This window comes from Neomonachus schauinslandi, chromosome 6, assembly GCF_002201575.2.
Source record: "Neomonachus schauinslandi chromosome 6, ASM220157v2, whole genome shotgun sequence".
Classification (NCBI taxonomy): domain Eukaryota; kingdom Metazoa; phylum Chordata; class Mammalia; order Carnivora; family Phocidae; genus Neomonachus; species Neomonachus schauinslandi.
In genome coordinates this window covers 121,169,410-121,192,251 of record NC_058408.1, presented here as the reverse complement: position 1 = coordinate 121,192,251, position 22,842 = coordinate 121,169,410, and the positions used below count along the sequence as shown (strand labels likewise).

The 22,842-nt window shown below is 49.7% G+C and overlaps 1 protein-coding gene across 1 annotated transcript; it reads right to left on the bottom strand.

Moving 5' to 3' along the window:
- Positions 1 to 2,742: 2,742 nt before the first annotated feature.
- Positions 2,743 to 21,332, bottom strand: FFAR4 (free fatty acid receptor 4). The gene is made up of 3 exons (XM_021700009.1): positions 20,711 to 21,332; positions 11,982 to 12,110; positions 2,743 to 3,414 (listed from the first exon to the last, which is right to left on the bottom strand). Exons 1-3 carry the CDS (start codon positions 21,275 to 21,277, stop codon positions 3,025 to 3,027), a joined length of 1,086 nt encoding a protein of 361 aa, XP_021555684.1. The 5' UTR covers positions 21,278 to 21,332; the 3' UTR covers positions 2,743 to 3,024.
- Between the last annotated feature and the right edge of the window lie 1,510 nt (positions 21,333 to 22,842).

Here is a 22,842-nt window from a genome sequence, read left to right as displayed (position 1 = left end):
TTTTTCTTTGTGCTGCATCTATGTCAACGTGACAAATCCTGTAGATGGCGGGGTAGGGTGCGCTCTTATATACCAGGAGGGGCTCCTCTCTCCCTGCTCTTCGTGACTTCTGGTCTTTTCTGGTGCCTAATCTCCATTATTAATGACTGTGGCTTCTCCTGACTTCCCGGAAAGGGGGCTTCCCCATTAACCGAGAAAGGGCCTTAACTACAAGCCTGGGCAAGTCACTGGAGACCAAAAGAGGAGGTGAGTGTTGGCTAGGCCAGGCCAGCAAGCTCAAGGCCTCAGTTGACCCAAGGTCCATGAGGAAGGTGGGATGGTGGGCTCACCCCCAGCCCTTCAGGGTCTCTAGCACTTAATTCACTTCTTAGTTCAGGTATGGCCAAAATGTTGAGGGAGAGGTGGCTGGGGGCTTCCCTGGGGGAGTTAGGAGATGGGCCCCTGGAAACCAGATCCGTGGGGAGATCATGGCACCCCCCACTGGAGTGTGGGAATGGGCTAGCTGGGATTAGAAGTAGCAGGGCTGGGGAGGATCACCAGTGTCCACACCATCAGTGGCCCCCGCGAACTCAGTATGTCACCGCATGCAGAGTCATTTGCCTTCGTTCCCCAGGAGCTCCCAGGAGCATCACATTTTTATCTGGAAAAGGCATCAAGACTTTGGTACCAGAGTCTTGGTTTTAAGTCAAAATCCGGGTCAGATACATATTAGCTGTGTGATTTGGAGCTGCTTATCTGTCTTCTCTGAGCCTCACTCGTGTGAGATATGGGGAAACAGTACCTGCCTGATGGGGTGCGGTGAGGATTCGGTGAGAGCCCTTAGGAGCTGTGCAATCCTGGGGACAGTGCCAGGCTGACATCTGTGATGTGGGTCGGGAAGTGGGGAAGGGCTCATGCGTGGAGAGATCGCTGCCTGTGAGCTGGCATAGCAGGGAGCCATGGGTGCCCTGCGTCCCCCCTTCGATGTGCTGTGTTTTCCCAGCAGCAAGAGAGGAGACAGCAAGGGAGGAGACAGGCAGCTGGATATGGGAAAACTCTGCCTGTCGCTCATGTCAGAGCCAGGCGCTTCAGCCTCAGTTTGATGATGCCAGACGCCCATAACATAGCCACACATTACTTCACAAAACAGCTTTAATGAACAAATCTAGTAACTAAAGATGAACCAAAGATCCCTGCTGTCCTCTTGTTCTCAAGCTTGTGATCCCCATAAATCTTACTTCAGAAGCAAGCTATTCAAGAAACCTCGTGAACAATGACAACCAGTGGTGCTGATTTACTTTGCAACAAAGATTCGTTGAGCACCTACTACGTGCTAGGCCCCAAGCTGCTGTGAGTTGCAGTCACTGCCCAGCCTCCAAGTGACAGGTTCTCTTTGGCTCTGGTTTCTTCTCCCCGTCCCTTTGTCCCAGGGATATTTCATAAAACCATAGACCTGTAAACACTACCTGATGACTCCTAGCATTGTATGTTTGGGCCCAAGTCCCACATCCCTGCATGCAACTGCCTACTTTCCATTAGGATCTCAAATTTGTATGCCCCAAACAAAACTCTTGGTTCTCCTACCTGCCATTCTTCTAGTCGTTCCCATTTTTGTGGCCTGCCCAGCCATCTAACCACTGTCAGGAGTCACCCTCGAATCTTCTCTTTCCCCCATGTTCTACATCCTGTCCATCAGTAAATCGTGCTTACTCTGCCTTCTCAGAGTGATTCTGAGATCCTTTCTCACAACACCCCCACTGAGGCCACCCAGCTCTGACTTCCCTCTTGTTCTACTTCAGCAGCCGCCTAACTAGTCTTGTTTTTATTCCTGCTCCTCAAAGTCCATTCCCTGCACATCAGCCAGGATCATATTTAAAGATAGATATTAGGTCATATCAGTCTCTAACTGCAAACCTCCAATGGTTGCCCACTGAACAGAATAAACTCCTTATGTGGCCTCCCAGACCCTACACAGTCCAGCCTTCTACCTTCTCTGGTTTTAATCAATGGGCTCCAGCAGGTCACCCATCTGTCCTGGCATCAGGGACAGTTTGTAGCATAGAGGAAGCTCAGTCAATAGTTTGCCTCACCTACACCAAATTTTTTTCTGTCCCACAAGTATACCAACCCCTTTGCACCAGGACCAGTGTCTGTAAGGTCTGCAAAGCCCTGCTCCCCTGGATTCAGATGGTTGGCTCTTTCTTGTGGTTTACCTTTTGGCCCAAATATCACCCCCCAGAAAGGTCTTCCTAGACCCCTCCCTACCCCATCCAAATTGCCATCACTGTCCTATTTTCTTCATGATGTTACTCCACTCTCTACTGACTTCTATTTATATTATCTACCGACTTCTGTTTAGTGCTTCTCTCCCCTGAATAGAAGGTAAGTAAGCTCCATAAGGATAGGTCCCTCCCTTAAGAAAGACCTGACAGGTGGATTTGTGGAGGGAATCTCTTGTGCTCTCATTTTCGATGTTTTGAATCATCCTATCTCCTCTCTGATTGCATGACATGGCTTCTCCTAAAGGGGTCCATGGCATTTCTTACAAGTGAAAAACTAAAGTCGGCTTTAATTATTCCTTGGAAGTTCCTCAAGTGCTCTTGACATTGGTGAACGGTCTTAAGGCCTTGCAAGTCTGGTGGGAGGAGGGGAGGGATACCTAGAGCGGCTGTGACCCTTCAAGGAGAAATCTGGGTCCTGGATCATTTCCAAGAATCATTCCAGAAGCCAGCACGGTGTGCTTTACATATAAGAAATGTGATTGCTGAACAGTTATAAATAAAAATTTATTCAACTCAATCATATTACAAACTGAAAAAAAGTTCATATTTAAAAGGAGCCCATAGCAAAACATTTTATAAAGGGTAAAATTGTTATACTGAATGATCACCCCTTAATTGACTGGTGCTATAAATGTATATTTGCATAGGTTATATTTTGTTAAAGCAGGCTACACTGATGTGATGGTCCTGGAAATTCACTACCTTTGAAAACATATCATGGCCTTCCAGAGGGTGATAAACTCTGCCTATAGAGAAAATTTAATTAGTTGGAAATAATAGACAGATCATTTCTTCTGACAGACGTATCTGTAAACATGGCTCCCTTTTCTGGGTAGAAGAAGCAGCGAAAAATTCTCCTCCATTCATTCCTAAACAGTGACATATTATAGAGAATGGGGTTCAGGGCTGAGTTGGCAAACGTGAAGGCCACCACCCAGAAGAAGAGGGATGGCCAGATGACCAGATCTTGCTTGAAGTTCTGGATCAAGATGAGGAGGATGGTGATGATGATGGGGCTCCACATAATGAAGAAGGAGATCATGAGCAGGAAGAGGGTCCGGAAGAGCCGGAAGTCCTGCTGGGACACGCGGATATGGTGGTTCTCTGAGTAAGCCAGGTTCACCGTGAGCCTTTTCCTTGACGCCTTCGTGATCTGCAGGAACACCAAACAGAGCCAGACCATGATTTACTGCAGGATGTTGGGGGATTTTTGACTTAGGAGGAGCAAAGCATCCAGCGTTGGAATCTGCCATCCCTGCTGCCCTGGGACAATTTGGCTTTGGAACTTTGTGTGGAGAGCACCTGTCTCAGTGGCCTGCACTCAGGACGCTCTGGGGAAATGGGGCACCTGGCTGACCCCCACCCCCAGAAAGAAGGCAGAAAATCATCCATATTGTAAATAGAGTTGATGCAGAGAAGTGAAAAGGCTGAATTGGATGGTCTAGAAGAGAAATACGTGAACAGAAGTGCGCTGCTACAGTCTGAAGGCATCCCCCCACATTCATATGGTGGAACGTTATGGCCTTCCCAGGGCTGTGACACTGGGAGGCGGGGCCCTCAGAACGTGCTCAGGTTCTGGGCACCAAGCCCTCATGATCAGTGCCATTAGGCGAGAGTCCCGGGACAGCTCCCTCAGCCCTTGCATCGTGTGAAGGCAGTGAGGAGTGGGCAGTGTGCAGCCTGGAGGGGGGCTCCCTCGTCTTCAACTTCCAGCCTCCAGAACTATGGCAGATATATTTCTGTTGTTTACAAGCCACCCAATCTGTGTGGGGTTTTTTTTTTAATTCAGCCTTTTATTTATTTTTTAAAGATTTTATTTATTTGTTTGTCAGAGAGAGAGTGCACACAAGCAGAGGGAGAAGCAGACTCCTCACTGAGCAGGGAGCCGGACATGGGGCTCGATCCCAGGACCCTGGGATCATGATCTGAGCCGAAGGCAGCCGCTTAACCAACTGGGCCACCCAGGCGCCCCCAGTCTGTGGTATTTTGTGATGGCAGCCCAAACAGACTAAGACACACATCTTCCTTAGTATTTCTTTCTTTCTTTTTTTTTTTTTTGAAAGAGGTAAGTAACTAATTGTATAAAAGCAGTATGTGTTCAAGGTACAAACTCAAACAATATGATACCGAAGCAGATCAAATTAAAAATATAAGGCCTGTGGCCTCCTGTACCCTCCATTTCCACTCCCTGGAAGAGACCGGTGACCAGGGTCCTGTAGGTCTTTCTGGGAATGCTCTGCTATCACACACAGGCCCGGCCATGGGAACACAGATGTCTGCACTCTGCTTTGCACACACTTGGGACCATGCCACACACCTCATTCTTAACCCTCCTTCTCTTTCGCTTAGCAGTTTATATTGGTGCTCATTGCATATCAGCCCAAAGAGAAGGCACCTCATTCTTGTTACTGTGTCAGTGGTTGCAGAGGTTCTAGAGTGTGGCTGTTCCAGAATTTATCTGGGCCCCTATTGATGGGTATTTTATTTATTTCACCTTTTTTAAAGGGGAGGGGTACTGGTTGAAGTGGCAGCACACACGCTAGTCTGTTTCCCCTCCCCTCCAGGTTGTTGGGTGGCAGAGGGGGGCAGTGGGAGATGGCATGAGGGTGTGGCCAGTCCGGGCGGAAAGGGAGCCCTGAACTCCCACATTTGGTTCCTTTCCTTCATAGGAGCAACTGACCTGGATCCTAGTCTTGCCAAAGGCCCCTGAGGTGAGGTCAGTGGAAGGTGGCGGAGACTGGAAGCTGCTCATTTGCTAGGACAGCTGTAGCCAGGAGTCAGCCTGAAAACGAAGCTGGTCTGGGAAGGGCCCACGATGCCTGGAGTGTGGGCCATTTGGGAATGATCCCCTGATCAGTGGGCTCTGTTGGCCCCACCACCGGCTACATGGAGATCAGACACCATTCATACAGAGGGGGACAGTCCCCTCACAAGGGTGGGCACATAGGGAGATTTCAACAGCAGCCTCATCATTTATGCTGTCCACGTTGCCCTGCCAAGAAGCCTAGAGTCCCTCATACAGTGTCTTAGACATATTTTTTGAGTGATGTGGATGTACATTCCTATTCATTGAGCACTTACTACGTGCCAGGCCCTGTACATTTCACCTGCTTATCTCTTTACATTCTCCCAACAGTTCTGTGACAGATGTACTTTGATGATCCCCATTTTACAGATGAGAAAACTGAGGCTCAAAGAGGTTGAAGAACTTGCCCACCAGTGCCCAGCGAAGCAGTCGCAAAACTGGGTTTCAAACCTGGGCAGTCTGACTCCAGCCCATGCTCTTAATCTTAAACTAGTTCCTTCCTACCCTCTACAATTTCCGCCAATGGAAATCCTTCTGCCTGACCTATGACCCCAAGCTCTAGTGCCAGCCACACCAAGAAGGCTTTCTGGTTCCTCTCCCAAGTGGCATCCCGCTGTGCTTTGTTTCCGGCACTCACGTGGCCCTTGCCACGTGCGCTGTGCCATGTGGTTGCTGCTGGTGCGTCGTGGCTACCTCTGACCACCCGCAGACTGCAGGCTCCCTGGGGGCTGGGCAGCCTTGTGGCTTCTGTGGCCTGGGGCTCTAGCAAGTGCCTGACGGTGACTGGGAGCAGACAGAGAAACGGGCTGACTCACGGTCCGAGTGGGTAAGTGGTTGGGTCTGTTTTTAGCACTGACTGATGCTACGATTTCCTCTGCTCATGATTCCCACTACTTTCAGGGAGTGCGAAGAAATGGGCTCCTTATAATCCAGTGTGGCTCCTTGTTGCTCCCCTCTCCATGTTAGATGACGAGACGAGTTAACTTCTACCCGGGCTTCAAAATGTCTCTGTCATTGCACAGAATGCTTCGTGTGTTTTAGGAGAAATTCAATGCTCGACCAACTTGAGGGTTAACCTTAATCCTTAAAACAGGCCTATGGGGTAGGTTCTGTCATTGCCCCATTTTGGGGACAAGAGATGGAGGCTCTGAGAGGTGAGGTAACTTGCTCAGGGCTCATGGTCAAGGGTGGGGGGGAAGCACACCTCAGGGGGAGGCGTCTGAGCTCTTCACTGTGGGGCTACGAGGAGAGAGGACGATGCACGCAGGCTTGTGGTCCGTGGCCACCCTGTCAGAATGACCAGGCAAGTGCCTGGGCCCACTCTCAGATACTCACTTTTGTGGGTCTGAGCAGGCCCAGAAAACTGAACTTCTCACAAACTCCCCGGTGAGCCTTGCTGACTAAAATATGGGGACTACTAATTTAGGCCAACGGATCTGGGATTTTCTCCCAGTTCTTTGAAAAGAGTCACTTTGTAAAATGTCCTTTTGAGATGCACTGCCTTCACACCCAGGTGAGTGCCCGAAGGCCCTGAGAGAAACCTCTCTCCACCTCATCCCTCTGCGGCTCTGTGCCTCCACACCATGGTTGCCAAGGGTGGGTGCAGGGAGAGGCGGGTCCCCACTGACATAGCTCGTGCCCTAGGGGTTGGCTCTCCTCTGGGGGCTGCTTGGTCAATCAGCAACCTCCAGATTAGAATCTTCAGACAATAGACTCCATCTTTCCAGAGGGCCCACCTCCCTCTCCATCACCAGCAAGCAGGCCCCAAAGCTGGGGAAGGGCCAGACGCGGAGAAGGGGTTGCATGTTCACTACCTAACACCTTCATGGTCAGCTAAAACGGAGCTCATTTCTCAGGTGAGCGCTGAGATAGGGGAGGGTTTTCCAACCTGAAGCTAGACACTCACTCTCTCATTCGGTAAACATTTACTGAGCCCCTACCAGGTGCCACGTACTCTTACAAGTGCTGGCTAGTCAGCAAGAAAGAAGGGAGCCCTGCCCACCCTGCTTTTCATGGAGACCGAGGATGGGGAACGAGAAATGTAAACCAAGCCCCAACAGCCAGCAGGGACAGCCACACTGAAGGCACTTGGGAATGACTGGGAGACTATTAACCTGGGAAGGTACTGACTGGAAAAAGCCACTGAAGATGTATAGCATGCTTGAGTCAGGAGGGAAGGGGAAGGAGGGAAGGCAGAACGGTGGGTAAGGCCACCGGCCTGAGCTCGCGGAGCAGCTCTGGAAGCAAAGAGCCCAGCTGAGGCCTGCTCTCGGTCCTTGAGTACATAGGGCAGAAGCAGTGCCCGGGCCAGGGACGTTAGAGCAGCGTTCCCCAAAGGAGACCCACGGAGCACCAGTGCGGAGAGATGCTCTGTGGGGAGAAAAGGGGGGTCTGAGGTCAGATTTAGCAACGCTGCCTCTATTCCTGTGCTGGAGACTCGCAAAGTACATTCGTGTAATGAAGCCTCTGGGAAGTCCTGCAGTAAGAGCCCCACCTGAACTGATTCATCAGCATTTCCTGAACTCATGGGATCAGGGACCCCCTTTTCTAACATCTAACAGCCCATGGAGTTCTAGAGAGTGCTTTAGGGGAGATGCCGCTTTAGAGCAATCAAAGATCAGGGTGACTTTAAGAAGGCACTTCTCAGGCCCATACATGGAAATTGAGTCAGAGGGAAAGGGGTGGCAAGTGGAGTTTTGTGTCTTCAGGCTTCAGATGGTTTGCTAGTTGTGTCTCTATGAAAATAGCTGAATAACACTGATGTTCATTTTTCAGAGTTACGCTCTTGACAGAAGAATCTCAGCTGAAAAGCTGATCCAGTGTGTCTGAGTTATGAGTATCTTTGGAGGGAGAGAGACACAAGTTATGAAGGCCTGTGCGGACGCTCTATCCACCTGGCAGCTTACCTGCTTCCAAGTTACCCACCGGGCAAACCCACAGGTCCAAAGTGAGGACAAACATCACAGTCCTCCGGGGAAAGGGGCAATAGTAAGTTTGGCTAGTGGGGTGGAAAGTAAATTTTTTTAAGTCTTATATTTACATTAGCATGATTTTCAATATCACAATGCTAGATCTCTTTCCAATTAAAGTCTAGCAGCCACAGGGCGCCTGGGTGGCTCAGTCATTGAGCGTCTGCCTTCAGCTCAGGTCATGATCCCAGGGTCCTGGGATCGAGCCCCGCATCAGGCTCCCTGCTCTGCGGGGAGCCTGCTTCTCCCTCTCCCCTTCCCCCTGCTTGTGTTCCCTCTCTCACTGTGTCTCTCTCTGTCAAATAAATAAATAAAATCTTTAAAAAAAAAAGAAGTCTAGCAGCCTGTTCGAAATTTTATCATATCTGCATTCTCATTTTATTGTGTTAAGCAATCCACTGAGGCCTATCTAGCTCCAGACAAAACTGAGGCCCACAGTAGTTAAATGACTTGCCTAAGGTCACACAGTAATAAAGCTTGGACTAGAATCTGGGTCTTAGGACTTTCTGTTCAGTGATCTTGTTCAGTGATTTTCCCACCCAAAAGGAGAAGGTACTGTAGGCCCTTTCAATGTGAGCCAAGGTTTGCATCTTACTCATTCAGGGTTTATTGAGTATCTGCAATGAATAAGCCAGGCTCTGTGCTAGGCATGGAGCTACAGCAGGAAACAAAACAAAGTCTCGGCCCTCATGGAGCTTGCATTCTAGTGAGCAAACAGATGCTTTACAAATAAATCCACATAAATGGAACATGACAGGGGTTGTAAGTGCACTGAAGAGAAATAAATCAGGGTAATAGGGACTAGAGAATGATGAGGAGGGTCTCCGGGGAAGAGTCTTTTGAGCAGAGACCTTATGGAATGGGGGAGTGGCCTGCACAGAAATTGGGGGAATAGAGATCCACAAGAGGAAATCACCGGTGCAAAGGCCCTGAGGCAGCTGTGTGTTGGCATGTGTGAGGAACAGCCCCACAGCCAATGTGGCCACAAGAGAAGGTGAGAAAATGAGGTTAGAGGGCAGCCAGATCACACGGGGTTTTAAGGTGAGGGCTTTGAGTTTTGCTCAATGTGTGAGGGAATCGATGGGTTCTAACTGATATCTTTGAGTCACTACTCAGAGCACTGTTTCATAACTGTGAGTCATGATCCATATTCTGTCTCATTCAGGAGCCGTCCTGGGGTCTGTGATGGGAAGAACTGAAGGCTGGCCATGGATCTGGAAAGTGATGACCTGCAGTTTAGAGGCAGATGGATACCAGGACACCTCCCCCAAATCATCAGGGCCCTTGGGGGCTCCTGGAATGTTTCTGCGTGGGCCCTGGCCTGACAGAAAGATGGAAGACGGTGGGATAAGTCAATCCTCCCTCAGAAGGTGGCTGAGAAGTCTGAGGTGAAGTACATAGGGGCAGACCCGAGCCCTGGTGGCCTCTAGGGAACTCGGGAGTGCGACTGCCCCTGGAGGAGCCCCGCTCCAGCCAGCGAGGCCTGCTCTAGCGTCAGTTCCTGGTTCCTCATTCTTGCCATGCTCCAAATCTGCGCCCTGTGGTTTACTCAAAATCTCAACGGTAGCTTTCCCCAGCATGCTCTGAGAGAAGGGTCAGAGGGGCTACCTTGCCTAACACGTAACAACAGAAGTGGTTTACTCATCCCCTGCTATGGGCAGGGAGTATCTCTGACCTGTCTCCCAACAATCGTACGCCATCCGAGGCATCGCCATTCCGCAGATGAGGGAGCTGAGGTTCAGAGAAAGTCAGTATCTTGCCAAAGGCCACACAGCAAGGACTCAAAAACTGGGTTATTAAAAGAGCCCTTTCTTGTCTCCGTGTCTGCCTTTCACGGCCCTTTGCTCTTCTCTCTCCTTCCCTTCATTCACTTCCTACATCTGCGCAACACTCATCAGTCTGCGGCAGGTTAAAGCTCCTTCTGGATCAAGAACGTGGCCTGCTCACTCTTGACCAATCTCCACTCCCCGCCAACACATCGCATAGAGCAGCTTCTTAACAAATGTCTGAGGAATTAAGGTGTTGGGACCCTGGGGCCAGACTGCCCAAGTGTAAATCCTGATCCTGCTGCTTATGCGCTCTGTGATCTTGGGCAAGTTACTTAGCCTCTCTGTGCATTGGTTTTCTCATCTGTAATTCTTAATAGGATTAAATGAATTCGTTCCTGACACATTGTAAATACTACATAAATATTTGTTAAATAATTTTTAAAGAATTCATTCTAAATTTATCTTCCTTTTTCCCTTACTCCCTTTCTTTTAAGGTAATAACAGCTAATACTGATATAGCATTTACACATGCCAGCCCCTCATTGCAAGCATGTTACAGACCTTAACTCCAGGCCTGATGCTGCCTCATGAAAAAGCCCCAGGCTGGGTGTCACTTATGGGTCACAAGTCAACTGGTGGGGAAGAGTCTAGAGAAGAGCATGGCAGGCCATCTCCCACAGGACCCAGGATTAGCAGAACCAGATGGAGGTTGGCCTGGTTTTGGGTTCCGAGCCTCTAAGAAGTTTACAGATCCTCAGCTACAAAGAAAGGGCCATAAAAGTGGCTGGATAGCAAGCAGGACCTACAGAGCCCCACTTCAATAAGTTCGTTTGCCAGATGACCTGTAATATGCAATAAAAACCAAGATTCAACAACTATAAACCTCCAAGAGGACTTCTTGCATTAAACCTTCTGAGATGAGCATGAACACACGCCATCTGCCTGTGCCCATGTGAATGGGCTGCGTCAAGAGGCAGGAGCCAGGGGCACCTGGGTGGCTCGGTCGGCTGGGCGTCTGCCTTCGGCTCAGGTCATGATCCCGGGGTCCTGGGATCGAGCCCCGCATCGGGCTCCCTGCTCGGCGGGGAGCCTGCTTCTCCCTCTCCCACTTCCCCTACCTTGTGTTCCTGCTCTCGCTGTGTCTCTCTCTGTCAAATAAATAAATAAAATCTTTAAAAAAAAAAAAAGAGGCAGGAGCCAGGCTGGCAAGGTCCTTCCCATTGTCCCTGTACATACTCACTTCGAAGGTACCGATCACTTCCTTGTTCAGCGCACTTTTGAAAAGCACCTTCTCTGGGAGTGTGGGGTAGCAGTGGGACAGTCACAGGAAGGGGCTCTGGTAATGTTCTGTTTCTCGTTTTGTTTCTGGGAGCTGCTTCTAGGAGTGTGGTCACTTTGTGAGCTGGGTATGCTTTTCTGGATGTATATTATACTTCAGTGAAAAGTCTTTAGACGTGTCCATTCTCCCTCACTATATTTGTATAGTGCTGTATAGAGTCTCCCTCACTGTTTGTAATGGGTAACAATGGACTCAACCCAAAAGTCCATAAAATAAATTATGTCACATCCGTAGTATGGAAGACCATGAAGCCATTAAAAAAATGAGGCAGAGATATAAAAACAAATATGGAAAGATACTGCAATCTAGTGTTAAGCCAAAAAAGGAAATTATAAATAGTGTTATATCAAATCTGAAACAAACAAACCAACATTGGGTTGAACCATGATATACGGTTGATATTTGACCATTTTATATGGTTTATCATATATATATGTATATATGTATATATACACACATATGGCATAAAAGTATGTATATAGGTAAATTTGTAAGAAAATTAACCTCAAAAATGTACTTTGAACTGTTAACAGTGGGAGTAGATGTTTGATTTCTGTGTTATACATTTCTACATGTCTTTAATTTTTTATAATGAGCTTTGCATTGCTTTAGTGATCAGCAAAATAATAAAAATAATGATAACAGTCATAAAGATATAACTTTTTTTTTTTAAATACCAAGCTCTTGCCCCTCAATGTTGCAGAAGGGTGGACCTGGGCAGGGAGCCAGGACCGGACTGGCGTGAACCCTAAGGTAACTTCCAACCTGGAGGCTGATTCCATCTGAAACATCCCTAGCCCAAGTGGAGTTCAGCTGTGGCACTTGAAGCACACATACCTGTAAAATTTTGGAGTAGCTGATCACAATGAGCAATCCTGGCACCAAGAAGTTCAAAGTAGCAAATGACACATCCCAGGAGATTTCTCCGGTAATGCTGGGCCAAACCAGTGTGCAAATCAGAATTTCCTAGTTACAAGAAGGAAGAGAACGTCATTTCCATGGTGGCTTCTTATTTGACTTTAGCTCAGTCCCAGTAGGAGGGTGCCCCAAACTGTTACACTGGGGTGTTGCCACGACACAACTAGGATGACAAGGAAGCTCAGCATCTCTTCCCCTGCCCAGGCAAACACACCTACGAATCATTTCTCTCTGACCCGCAGAATAACCACAACTATTATGCCCATTCTCCAGGAGATGCAACTGGGTCTCAGGGTCACATGCTGGTAACAGCTCGAGTTAGTTCCCGGGCATGACTTCAGGCTCAGCGTTCTTCCCACTTCCTTAAATTGAGCTGCCAAGAGCCCTGGAGCCTTCTCTGCCAAGTCCCTCATTTTACAGATGACAACCCTAGATTGGAAGTGACATGCTGCACATAGATTGGTTACATAGATTGGAAGTGACATGCTGCACACAAGCATATACAAACAGGCGCGAGGTTGCAATGCAGTCACCCTGGGACCACTGAAGACACCAGAAACGATGTTAAGGCACTAAGGGTTCATTTAGGGGACGTGCAAATGTCTAAAATGCGTCAAGCTGCGTCAAAGAAAGCCGCAGCTTACCCCAAGACAATCCTGAGGCCCAGACTTGGAAGCTCTCCCCTCACGTGACTCTCCTTGCAGAGGGTCACACGACAGCCCCGCATAAGATGGAAAACCACTGGCATGGGGCAGAAAGGCCTGGTTTGTGACCTTGCTGTTGTCAGTATGTTGTGCTGAATTCGAGCATTTGACGCTAATTACCAACCTCGAAGCGTGTGGGGACACTATTACATAGTTACTAGGAGCTGCCGCAACAATTTCCTCCAAAGAATAAATAGGTCAATGAAAAGAGATCTGTCTGTCTGTCTGTCTCTCCTCCCAAACACAAATTTCCCGTGCCTGCTTGACTATAGGAGCAAACTATTTGGAAATCAAGTTGCCCTAAACACTTCTGAACACATAGAGCAGACTTTCAAGAGCACATTCCGTGTAAAAAGAGCACATTGTTGACGTTTGATGGACAAGGCATCTTAACGAATTGTAGTAGTAGGATTTATAGCATCATTCATTCATTTGGCCAATATGTGTTGAATGCTACACTAAGCAAGGGCAAAGAACTTTTATCACATATGTCATAATTGGGTGCTCAAACTCAAAATGCAAACAAATAGGCACTTCTTTTCCTATTCAGTATTAACAGAAAATACTCACTGAGCATTTATTCTAAGCCAGGAAGCACTTTACATACATTATCTCCTTGAATGTTCACAACAACCATATTGAAATGCATATTATTATTTTTCCGATTACACAGAGGAGAAAAGTAAGGCTTGGAAACATCTTCTTAAAACAAGAGTCTAAGACACTAGAAGTATAGTTCTTTTTAATCATATAATATCTTCTCCGGAGAGCTAAGTGGTTATAAAAGAAATCCAGGGACCTACCAAGAAAACTCTTAAGGCAAGTCGAGCAGGGAAGAATGCTTTAATGGTATTTATACCTTGAAAGGGGGGTGAGAATGTTGCTTCCTTTTCCTGTCTCATTTAGATGGCTCACAAATGTACTAGTCATTCCAAAAACTTGTCCCTCGATCCCCATCCCCACCATCTACACCCAAGGGGACAAAGTGCATTCGATCTTTCTACATTGTGGTGACTGGAAAGAAATGTGTGTCCTTCAAGGATCTTCTGAGTATTGGCAGTGTGGTGATTATTTTGAGATGATCTCTGCCCACCATGCCCTCAGCCTACTACACCGGTGGGCAACACGGACCAGCAAATATGATGGAGCAGCGATCAGAAAAGATGATTCCAGCCCTGAATGTGCCTTGGTCTCTGATTCCTATACTTGAGATAGGAAAAGGTACCGGGAGGGCAGAAAAACAGGCCCCAGAACTGTTTCTTAAAACCCCCAAAGGCCCCCACCTCTTTCTAAAAGGCTTCTCCAGAATGTCTGCCAAAATCTCACCAGGCTTAACATGATTTTGTAGAATGTATAACAATAGAGCCAGGTGTTCTCCCTTCGATAGGAACAAAGAAGTAGATCCCCAAACACTCTGCCTGCATTAGTCCTGTGATGCTGAAGAAAATGCGTAGGTGTGAACGAACAGATATACACCTGTGTACACATGCCCACCCACCCTGACACACATATGCGTAGACAAAAGGCTGCAGGGTACATTCCAGAAAATTAAGTGTCTGTTTCTAGGTGGGACTCAAGTTATTTTTGTTCTTTTGGCTTATCTGAATTTTCTAGAATTCCTATATTATTTTATAAGAGCAAAAAAATGGTGATAAAAGTCCATTTTTAAAAGAAATGAGCATCAAACATGAAACACAAATTACCATGCTAGTTTAGCAAACCTAACCAGCTATTTTTTTTTTCAACAAAAACAAGGAACTCATCCAGGAAGTTCCCCCAGTTTCATGACTCTGATGAAGACGCTCCTTTACCTTCTGATTTCTGGAGCTCGCTCTAAGCACGGAGTGTGATAAGGAAGTAAGATAAGAACTTTGCACAGCACCCCCAGGCATGACCGAAGTGACGGTGCAACTGGCCTGTGTGGACCGAATGACGGATTTATATGCTCTTTAGAAAGCTTTATATGGTATCCTTGGTGAAGTGCAGTGTTTATTCTCATTTAAAAATCTAACAACAGGCACCAGGCGCACAGTCAGAGAGCTGGCCTGGTATTACAGTTGTGTTTTTGTGGGAAAATCTGTCTGACTTATATTATTTTGATTCTAGGTATTCTCTCCCGGGCTGTGACTTAGGAGGGAGCGTGGTAGTAAGTCGGCTCTGGATGGTGGGAGACGTGAATCTTATAATATTCCCTCTACTTTTTCTGCACATTTGAAATGTTTCCTGATTTTAAAAAGGAAACTTGAAAACCCAAAGGACTAGCTTTGCTTTGTTACTGAGCTACAGAAGCAGAGCTGGCCAAGTCAGCGACTGTTCTTTAATTGCTTTGTTCAGCCACCTGCTGACTCGAGCCCTGGTGGCTGCATCACTGTAGGCCACAGTGAGGATGGGCAAGGCGAGGCCCCTGCCCTCAAGGGGGCTCTGATGTGCTCAGGGAGAGAGAGAAGCGCTAAGAAGCTTCAATACAGGGCAGCGAGCCGCAGTGCCCAGAGCTACTGGGGACAGGCGAGCGCAGTCCCAGAGGAGAGCGGCATCCTGGGGGTGGGGGGGAGGGCTGAGTCCACTGTGCCTGGAGGGATGGGGCTTCAGTCAGGAGAATGGGGAGGCTGGAGCTCAGTGTCGGAACCAGAAGGGATGAAGGCAGGAGGCCACGTACAAGGGTGTTAAGTGTGGTTAAGTGTGACTTGTATCCCCATCCCAACCTCTACCTCTCCTGGGCAATCTCATCCATTTCCATGGTTTCTTTTCCAAGACGCCGATGCTTTTTCCAGCCCTGTCTTCTCCTGAACCCCAGACTGGCCCCTGTGCCCTGAGGACATCTCTGAAGGCTGCCTCACAGGCATGTCAGGCTCCGATGTCCCACCCCAGAAGGCTGCACCTCCTGCCATCCCTGACTCAGGGCATGGAGTCGCCGTTCCCTACGCTGCCAGCAACCAGAGTATGGGCTTTCTGCCGTCTCCCTCCTCCCTCCCCACTCAGAGGGAAACATTAAGCTCTGCCTTAATAGCTATCCAACCCCCCCCCCCCCCATCCCCGTATCTCAGTCTCGCTGGCTCACCCATCCCAGGCCACGCCATCTCTCACCTCGTAAGTCCAAACTCCCTCCATGGGCACAGCTGGCCCTTCTCCAGCTGGCCCCTGCCACTCCTTCCAGCACCATGTCTTGCCAACACATGGGCTATTTCCTCTGCCTGTAATGTCCCTCCAGTACCCCACATCCATGTCTGGCTAACTGCCTTTCATCTTCACCCACAGCTGAGATACCACTCATTCTCTTCTGAGAAGACTCCCCTGTGGATGGGGGCATCTATCTATAGGCACTGCTCAATGCGGACCCTTCTCCACCCTGGCTGACTTATTTGCAAATGCCACCTGATTCCAGCTATTTCTTGTCAACTCCTCTAGTGATGCTTCTCCGAGTAGCCCTGAGGGTCCCTTTGTAAACCATTCTCCCTCTTCCACCTCTTCAAACAAAATGGAAGACTTCGAGAGCACTTTAAGGAAGTGCGAATTCTAGTGGATATCCCCTTGTCTACCAGCTTCCCAACAGAAGAGAGAGAACATATCAAGGCAAGAGATGCACTTATATCTTAAAGGTATCCTCTAATAGTAACAGAGGCCGGCCAACTGTGTTTATCGCCTCAGCCAATTCACACTCAGCAGAGACACGACGGCCTTCTGGCCTGCTATGAGATTGGGGCAGGCAGAGCAGTAAGACAGAGGGCTCCTAAGGAAGTGTGAACTCGTGGGAGAAGGCGCGGGGAGAAGCACAGACCAGGGCTAAATTCTGGTTCCATCCCTTGTCTGCTCTGTGACTTTAGCATTTCCCCCTTTGGAAAATGAACATACGAACACCTATTTGTAGGGTTTCTGCGAGAACCAAACTGGGCCAGGGTCTGAGACCATCTGCATGGTCAATACGTGCATCTCCTTGATCAGGACGCCGTCGTGGTCGTGTGACTCGTGGTGAGGGCAGTGGGGCGAGGGGGGCGGGTGCTCGGTAAATGTTTGTGCAATGAATAGGCAGCACATTCTGGCCGGGGTGGACAGTCCCCCCAACCTGCCGAAGGGGGTCAGTGCCTGCCAGAGCCACAGCACACACAGGCAGGAATCCTGTTGGAACAGGCTGAGTGGACCTGGCTGAGATGTCTCTGTTGCTAGAATGTGCCCACCCTCTTAAAATGGCAGTCTATTGGGGCGCCTGGGTGGCTCAGTTGTTAAGCATCTGCCTTCGGCTCAGGTCACGATCTCAGGGTCCTGGGATCGAGCCCCACATGGGGCTCCCTGCTCCGCGGGAATCCTGCTTCTCCCTCTCCCACTCCCCCTGCTTGTGTTCCCTCTCTCGCTGTGTCTCTCTCTGTCAAATTAATAAAATCTTAAAAAAAAAATATGGCAGTCTATTGTTTTACAGCAATCAGAAGAATTACACTATTTAAAGAATGTTTGAAATATTTATAACCAAAGATAAGGAAACTAATAATAGCTGGCAATTCCTGAGTGCTTAACTGTGTATGTACCAGGTGTTGGCTCGCTCACTGAACACTAGTCCCCATGGCAATCCTATAAGGCTCTACTCATATCATGCCAGTTCTACAAATGAGGAAAGGAAGGTATAGAGGTGGGGACCCCTCGCCTCTGTCACACAGCCCCTAAATGACAGAGATGGGATTCAGACTCGGAACACTGGGCTCCAGAGCCTACACTCCGAATAACAAATTATCTATCATTCTTAGCGTGTCTATCATTTCATCCCCCCCTCAGAGAAGTTTGAGGGAGGCTGGTCACCCTGGACTGCGGGGCACCCACTGCCCAAATGGACAAAGGTACTCATGTTGCTGTTCTGGGGAACTGGGGGGCACTCGGATTGGCAGAAAGCTCTGAGAGGCGCTGTCGCCCTGGCTAGCCCTCCTCAAGAGGAGGTGGCCAGTGTGTGCTTGGGGTTAGTGAGTTCCCTCAGCCGGTGGTTTGGGTAGGAAAGTGTCCCCCATCCAAAACCTCCGTATTTAGTGTCCAAGTAGGAAGGGGCGGGCAGAATCTACAGACAGGAAGCTGGGAACAGAGGATTAAGAAAATAAGCTTTTGCTAATTTTAAATGTGAGACTCCGTTCCGTCTAGCCTAGATCCTTTGCTGTCTCTTTTTTTAAATGGCCACACTCTTTTTTTCCCCCCATTTCTCATTCTTGCAACTTATTTCTTCCATCCCTGAGCCTCAGTTTGCTCACCTATAAAATGAGTTGTTTCCTAAATGCTCAGGTCACAGCCCTTGAGGAACAGGGGAGTTTTTCTGTTCCTTGGCTTGTTGGCAGGTGCACGTGGTGGGGAAAAGAAAAAGAGGATGGGGAGTTCAAAAGGACCATCTGTTTTTTTTCTATTACAAGCTCCCTTGCCCTCCCTCTCCTAATTTCAGGGAGGAGGGCTCCTGCGACCAACTCACCTAGCCCTCAACCTTCTGAGGTGCTTCTGAGGTGCTCTCCCAGTGGCTTTGCCCAATCCCTCTCCAAAGGCTCTATGACCAAGGAGGTGTTTCTGCGTTTATAAAGGAGAGGTCTGCATGCCCACCCCAAGGGAAACTGAGGGAAAGCCACCACAACACAAGTCTCCATGGAAGCCCCTCACAGTTCAGCTCTGGTCATCCCGGAAGTGCTTTCGAAGGCTCCGACCACACAGACACCCTACCAGAGGTAAAATACAGAGTGACAAAACAGGGAAGCTCCCCCATCTGAGAGAAGGCCTTCTTGCTCAAACAACCACCTGTGTCCATGTAAGCAAGCAGTTTTAGTCTGGGAAGAGACAAGAGCCTCACTTTTTTTTTAGCGTTATTTGCCAGTTAAGTCTAAATGTACCTAAAACAGTTGTAAAAGGGAAGGGCACAAGGTACATGTCTGGGAACATAAGATACCCTGAAGATATAGTCTATTTGATCTTTAATTTCCTGACTGTCATTGTTTTCTGTAAGAAAAAAAAAACAGGGAAAAGTCCCTCAAGGTCTGTGAAAAATACAGAAACACTGTTATTCCGTGAGAGAATAACTTAAAAAAAATCAAAAGGCCAATGGCAAAACCTAGCCTCCAGCTGATCCAACCGGTCTGGGGTGAGGCCTGGTCTTTCACTTATTTTAGAAGCATCTAAGTGACCCACTTTGATTCTCTAGTACATCTGGGCTGAGGAGGACAGGCCTGCCCACTAGGTTAGGGTCCTTGGTCTGTTATGCTGATGGCACCCCACTAGCTCAGCTGAGCCCAGCCATCCTGGCCCCCACTTGAGGGGGCATGGCCACAGGCTTCCATGCTCTTTGATCAAGTGCCACAGGCCTGACATGGTTCCTGTCTATTAGTCATTCAAGGCCTTAAAACAAAACAAAACAATCAAACAAAAACCCCACAATGTTCCATGCAAAAAATAAACTATTAGGAGGTCTGATTTGTGTTAAAAAGAAAAAAAGAGAAAGAGAGAGAGAGACTGCTTACACAGGATGCAGACTTCTCCCCACAAGCCATTAAAAGGCGTGTGTGAGAGACTGGTCTGGGGAGACCCCCAGAGAAACCCACATCTGTGTCCAGGCTCCAGAGCACATACCCAAGAGGGCATCCTCTGCTCAGACTGTGTCCATCTCTGTAGCAGGAAGCCTTCCCCCAGGTCACATCTCAATCCCACGCCTTCCTACCTTCTAACTCCCTTCTGGTCACTGGGTAGACCTCTCTTTGGGACTGTGGTTTGTGATGGTTTTGCTCAGGCCAGAAAACCAGTGAGTTGTAGAGAAAGGGAGGGGGCGGGGGAAAACCAGCTTAGGGCAGACCCTCGGAGAGGCTGAGCCCAGAGCAGGACACCTGCTTTCCTTTATAAGGGGCGTACAGACTTATGTCCTTTCTCTGTCCCTCCCCATGAGGCGCAGAAAACCTAGTACGCTCGGATGGCAACCAGAACCGCTGGCCACTGTCCTCCACCCGGCCGGCCTGCAGGTGCCGCGCCCCGGACTGAATCTCGGCGCACAAACTGCAACAGCGCTTCGGGGCAGCAACAGGAACAGACGTGGACCGCGATTCTGGACCGTGATTCTGGACTGCCGAACTGGAGTGGACCCGAGCCAATGTCATGAACTGTCCGCAGAACCTTTTTTTTTTTAGGTCATGGACCTCCACAAAGATCCTAATGACAGCTCTGAGCATACTGCTCAGAATAAAGCTCATCTGCCAGCGTCCGGAATCTGCCGAACATTCGGGCGCCCAGGATACTCTGAAGCCACCCATCATGCCAGGCTCCCCGGGGAGAGATCCTGTGGTCTAGTCTAATCCTTCCGTCTTGCACTTGGAAAAACTGAGGCCCCGGGAAAGGATCACAACACCCCTAGTGGCAGCATTGGGTCTGGGGTCCCTGGGTCTCCGATGCCCTTTCTCCCTGACTCTACCCTCTGGTTCTCAAAGCAGGACCCTTACCCAGCCCGCGCTGAATCTGCTGAGCACGATCTCGGCTCCTCCTCGCGCTAAGGATGAGATGCCCTGAGCAAGTCATTCCTCTGTGTGCCTCAGCTTCCTCATATGTAAAGTGGATGTGCTAGTAAGAGTCCCGTAGCACCCTGCGAGAAAGCAGATTTCGGTATACACGAATGCGATTAGCCATTCCGGATCCTCGAAGTTCCATCTGGCTGGCTCCTAAACTCCCCGCTATTTCACTAACCTCAATATAAAGAGTGCACTTTGCAAGCGTTTGGGGGACTCCACTTACAAGGTTTTGGAGGGCGTTTATGGGACCTACGTCGCTGCAGTGAAATTTTAGAGCTAAAACTTCAGAGCACCCGGTACAGTGACACAACGATTAAACGCAACAAATCGCCTATTCCTGTTCTGTTGTTTTTGTTACTCATTATCCCAGGTCATCGTTTCCGTGGGGTCCCCGCCTGCCAGCCCGCCCCAGACACCTGCCTGGCGCGCACAGCCCGGCGCTCACCTGGTCCCGGCTGGAGGGCCGCTGGGGGACGACGCGGAAGAAGACGCAGAGGGGTAGCGCGGCCAGCGCCGAGTAGCCCCAGATGAGCGCCAGCAGCGCGGCCCTCGCCCGCCGCCCCAGGCCCCGCATGCCCCGCTGCAGGCGAACGATGCACACCATGCGCTCCAGGCTGACGGCCGCCAGGGTGAGGATGGTGACGCTGCCGCTCAAGCTCATTACGTAGAAGAGCAGGTGGCAGGCGACCGGGCCCAGCAGCCAGGCCTCGGTCCATCGCACGGCCAGCACGAGCGGGATGGCGCTGGTGAAGAGCAGGTCTGCGCAGAACAGGTTGAGCACCAGGCAGGCGGTGTTGCCCCGGCGCCGACGGCGCGCCACCAGCACCAAGGCGCACACGTTGCCTAACAGCGACACCGCAAAGATGAGCGCCAGCACGACCGTCTCCACAGCGGTCAGCACCAGCCGGTGGTCGCCCTTGACGTCGGAGAAGAATGGGAAGCGGGTGCGGTTGGTCCGCTCCAGGCTGCGCGGGGACCCTGTGCCCGCCGCCTGCGCGCGCTCAGGGGACATGCCGGGCGCCCGGCGGCCCGCAGCCGTCTGCGAGCGCGCTCATCTGGGAGGCGACCGAGCGCCAAGGCGGGGAAAGAGGGAGGGAGGCGGTTGCGACATCTCCCCTCTGGCCCCCTCCCGCCGCAGGAGCGCCGGCGCTGGGCGTTGCGCGCTGAGCCTGGGGCGCGCGGGAACGAGGAAGTGCCAGGCGACACGGCTGCAGACACCCGGGCTAGGCGGCGGCCGGTGCCCGGGCCTCACGCCCTCGGACTCTGGGGGAGCGCCTGAGAGGCCGGGAAAGCCCACCTAGAGAACCCCCTGGAACCCCTGCAGGGCCTCCCCAGCTCCTGTCATCCTCCAGGGGCATCCTGTGTGTGAAACCCCTAATCCATTGATTTAAGTAAAATTGATTTAGGAGTGTCAGAGCTGGGCTTTGGAGATCATTTTGGAGATCTATGTTGTTCAGGCTTATCAGAGAAGCCCTGCGGGTCTGGGGGTAGATTCCAAAGCACTCTGCAATGGGCCCAGACCTTTTTGGGGGAGCGGGGAGAAGGAATCGTTTGTTTTATCATTGCTTAGTAACATGTGACCTTGGCTAGATTATTTTATTTCTCCGTTCCCCAGTGTTTTTTTCGTCTATAAAATGGGACTAAAATATCTCATTGGGTAATTGTGAGGATCATATAAAGAGATGAACACTTGGCACATAGTAATTGCTCCTGAAATGTCATCAGTTATTAGTTTCTATAATAAAAATGTATGTACATTTTGCATTTTGAGCAACAAGCAAGGATACAAAAATGCTTTCATGTAAAAAGAGTGGGGTCCCAAAGATCTTGAATAAGCTTGGCACCCCAGAAAGACAGACACTCCACGATTTTCAGGCAGACACATAGGCTGTGAATGTGTCTCAAACATCCCAATTTGAGAAGCACTGGGCAATCCAGTCCCCTTTATATATAAGGAAACTGAGGCATAGTGAGAAGTGACTTGTTCAAGTTGGCCCCTGGTTAGTAATAAGAGCTGGGTCCCCTGCCCCATGTCTTTCCACCACCCCCACAGTGTCTAGTTTTCTGTTACAGTCAATTAGGCAGTTCGAGAATGAAAAATGTGCTTGTGACCCTAGACCCAGTGACTACTTCCCTGGCCGGCCCCTCCCCCACTGCCCCTCTCCCCTTTGCCATACTCCCAGGCCTCTCCCAGGGCCGCATTCTGTCTGTGTATTTATTCAGGATTTGGCACACCAGCTTGAGGTGCTGTCTGTGGAAGGGATACAGTCTGCTTATCACTGTGTCATGTGTTGACAGCGTGACCTCTGACCTGAGGAGCAGATTGCATGTCCGTGGAAGATGTTCAACTGGAAACTTGAGGAAATCCAAGGTGTAGGTGCTTCAAGAGTGCTTCCTGACACTGTTGAAAAGGGGCAAGAGGTTGAAAGAAAGGGAACTCATATGGGATTTGGCAACTGTCTGGGGTCAGGGTATATTCGTTCTTTGCGTGAGGGTAAAGAGAGCTGTGTGTGGGGGAGGGAGAGAGACAGGGTTGGTGGAGGTAGGGGGGGGGATTCCATTAGCACAGACTCGCGT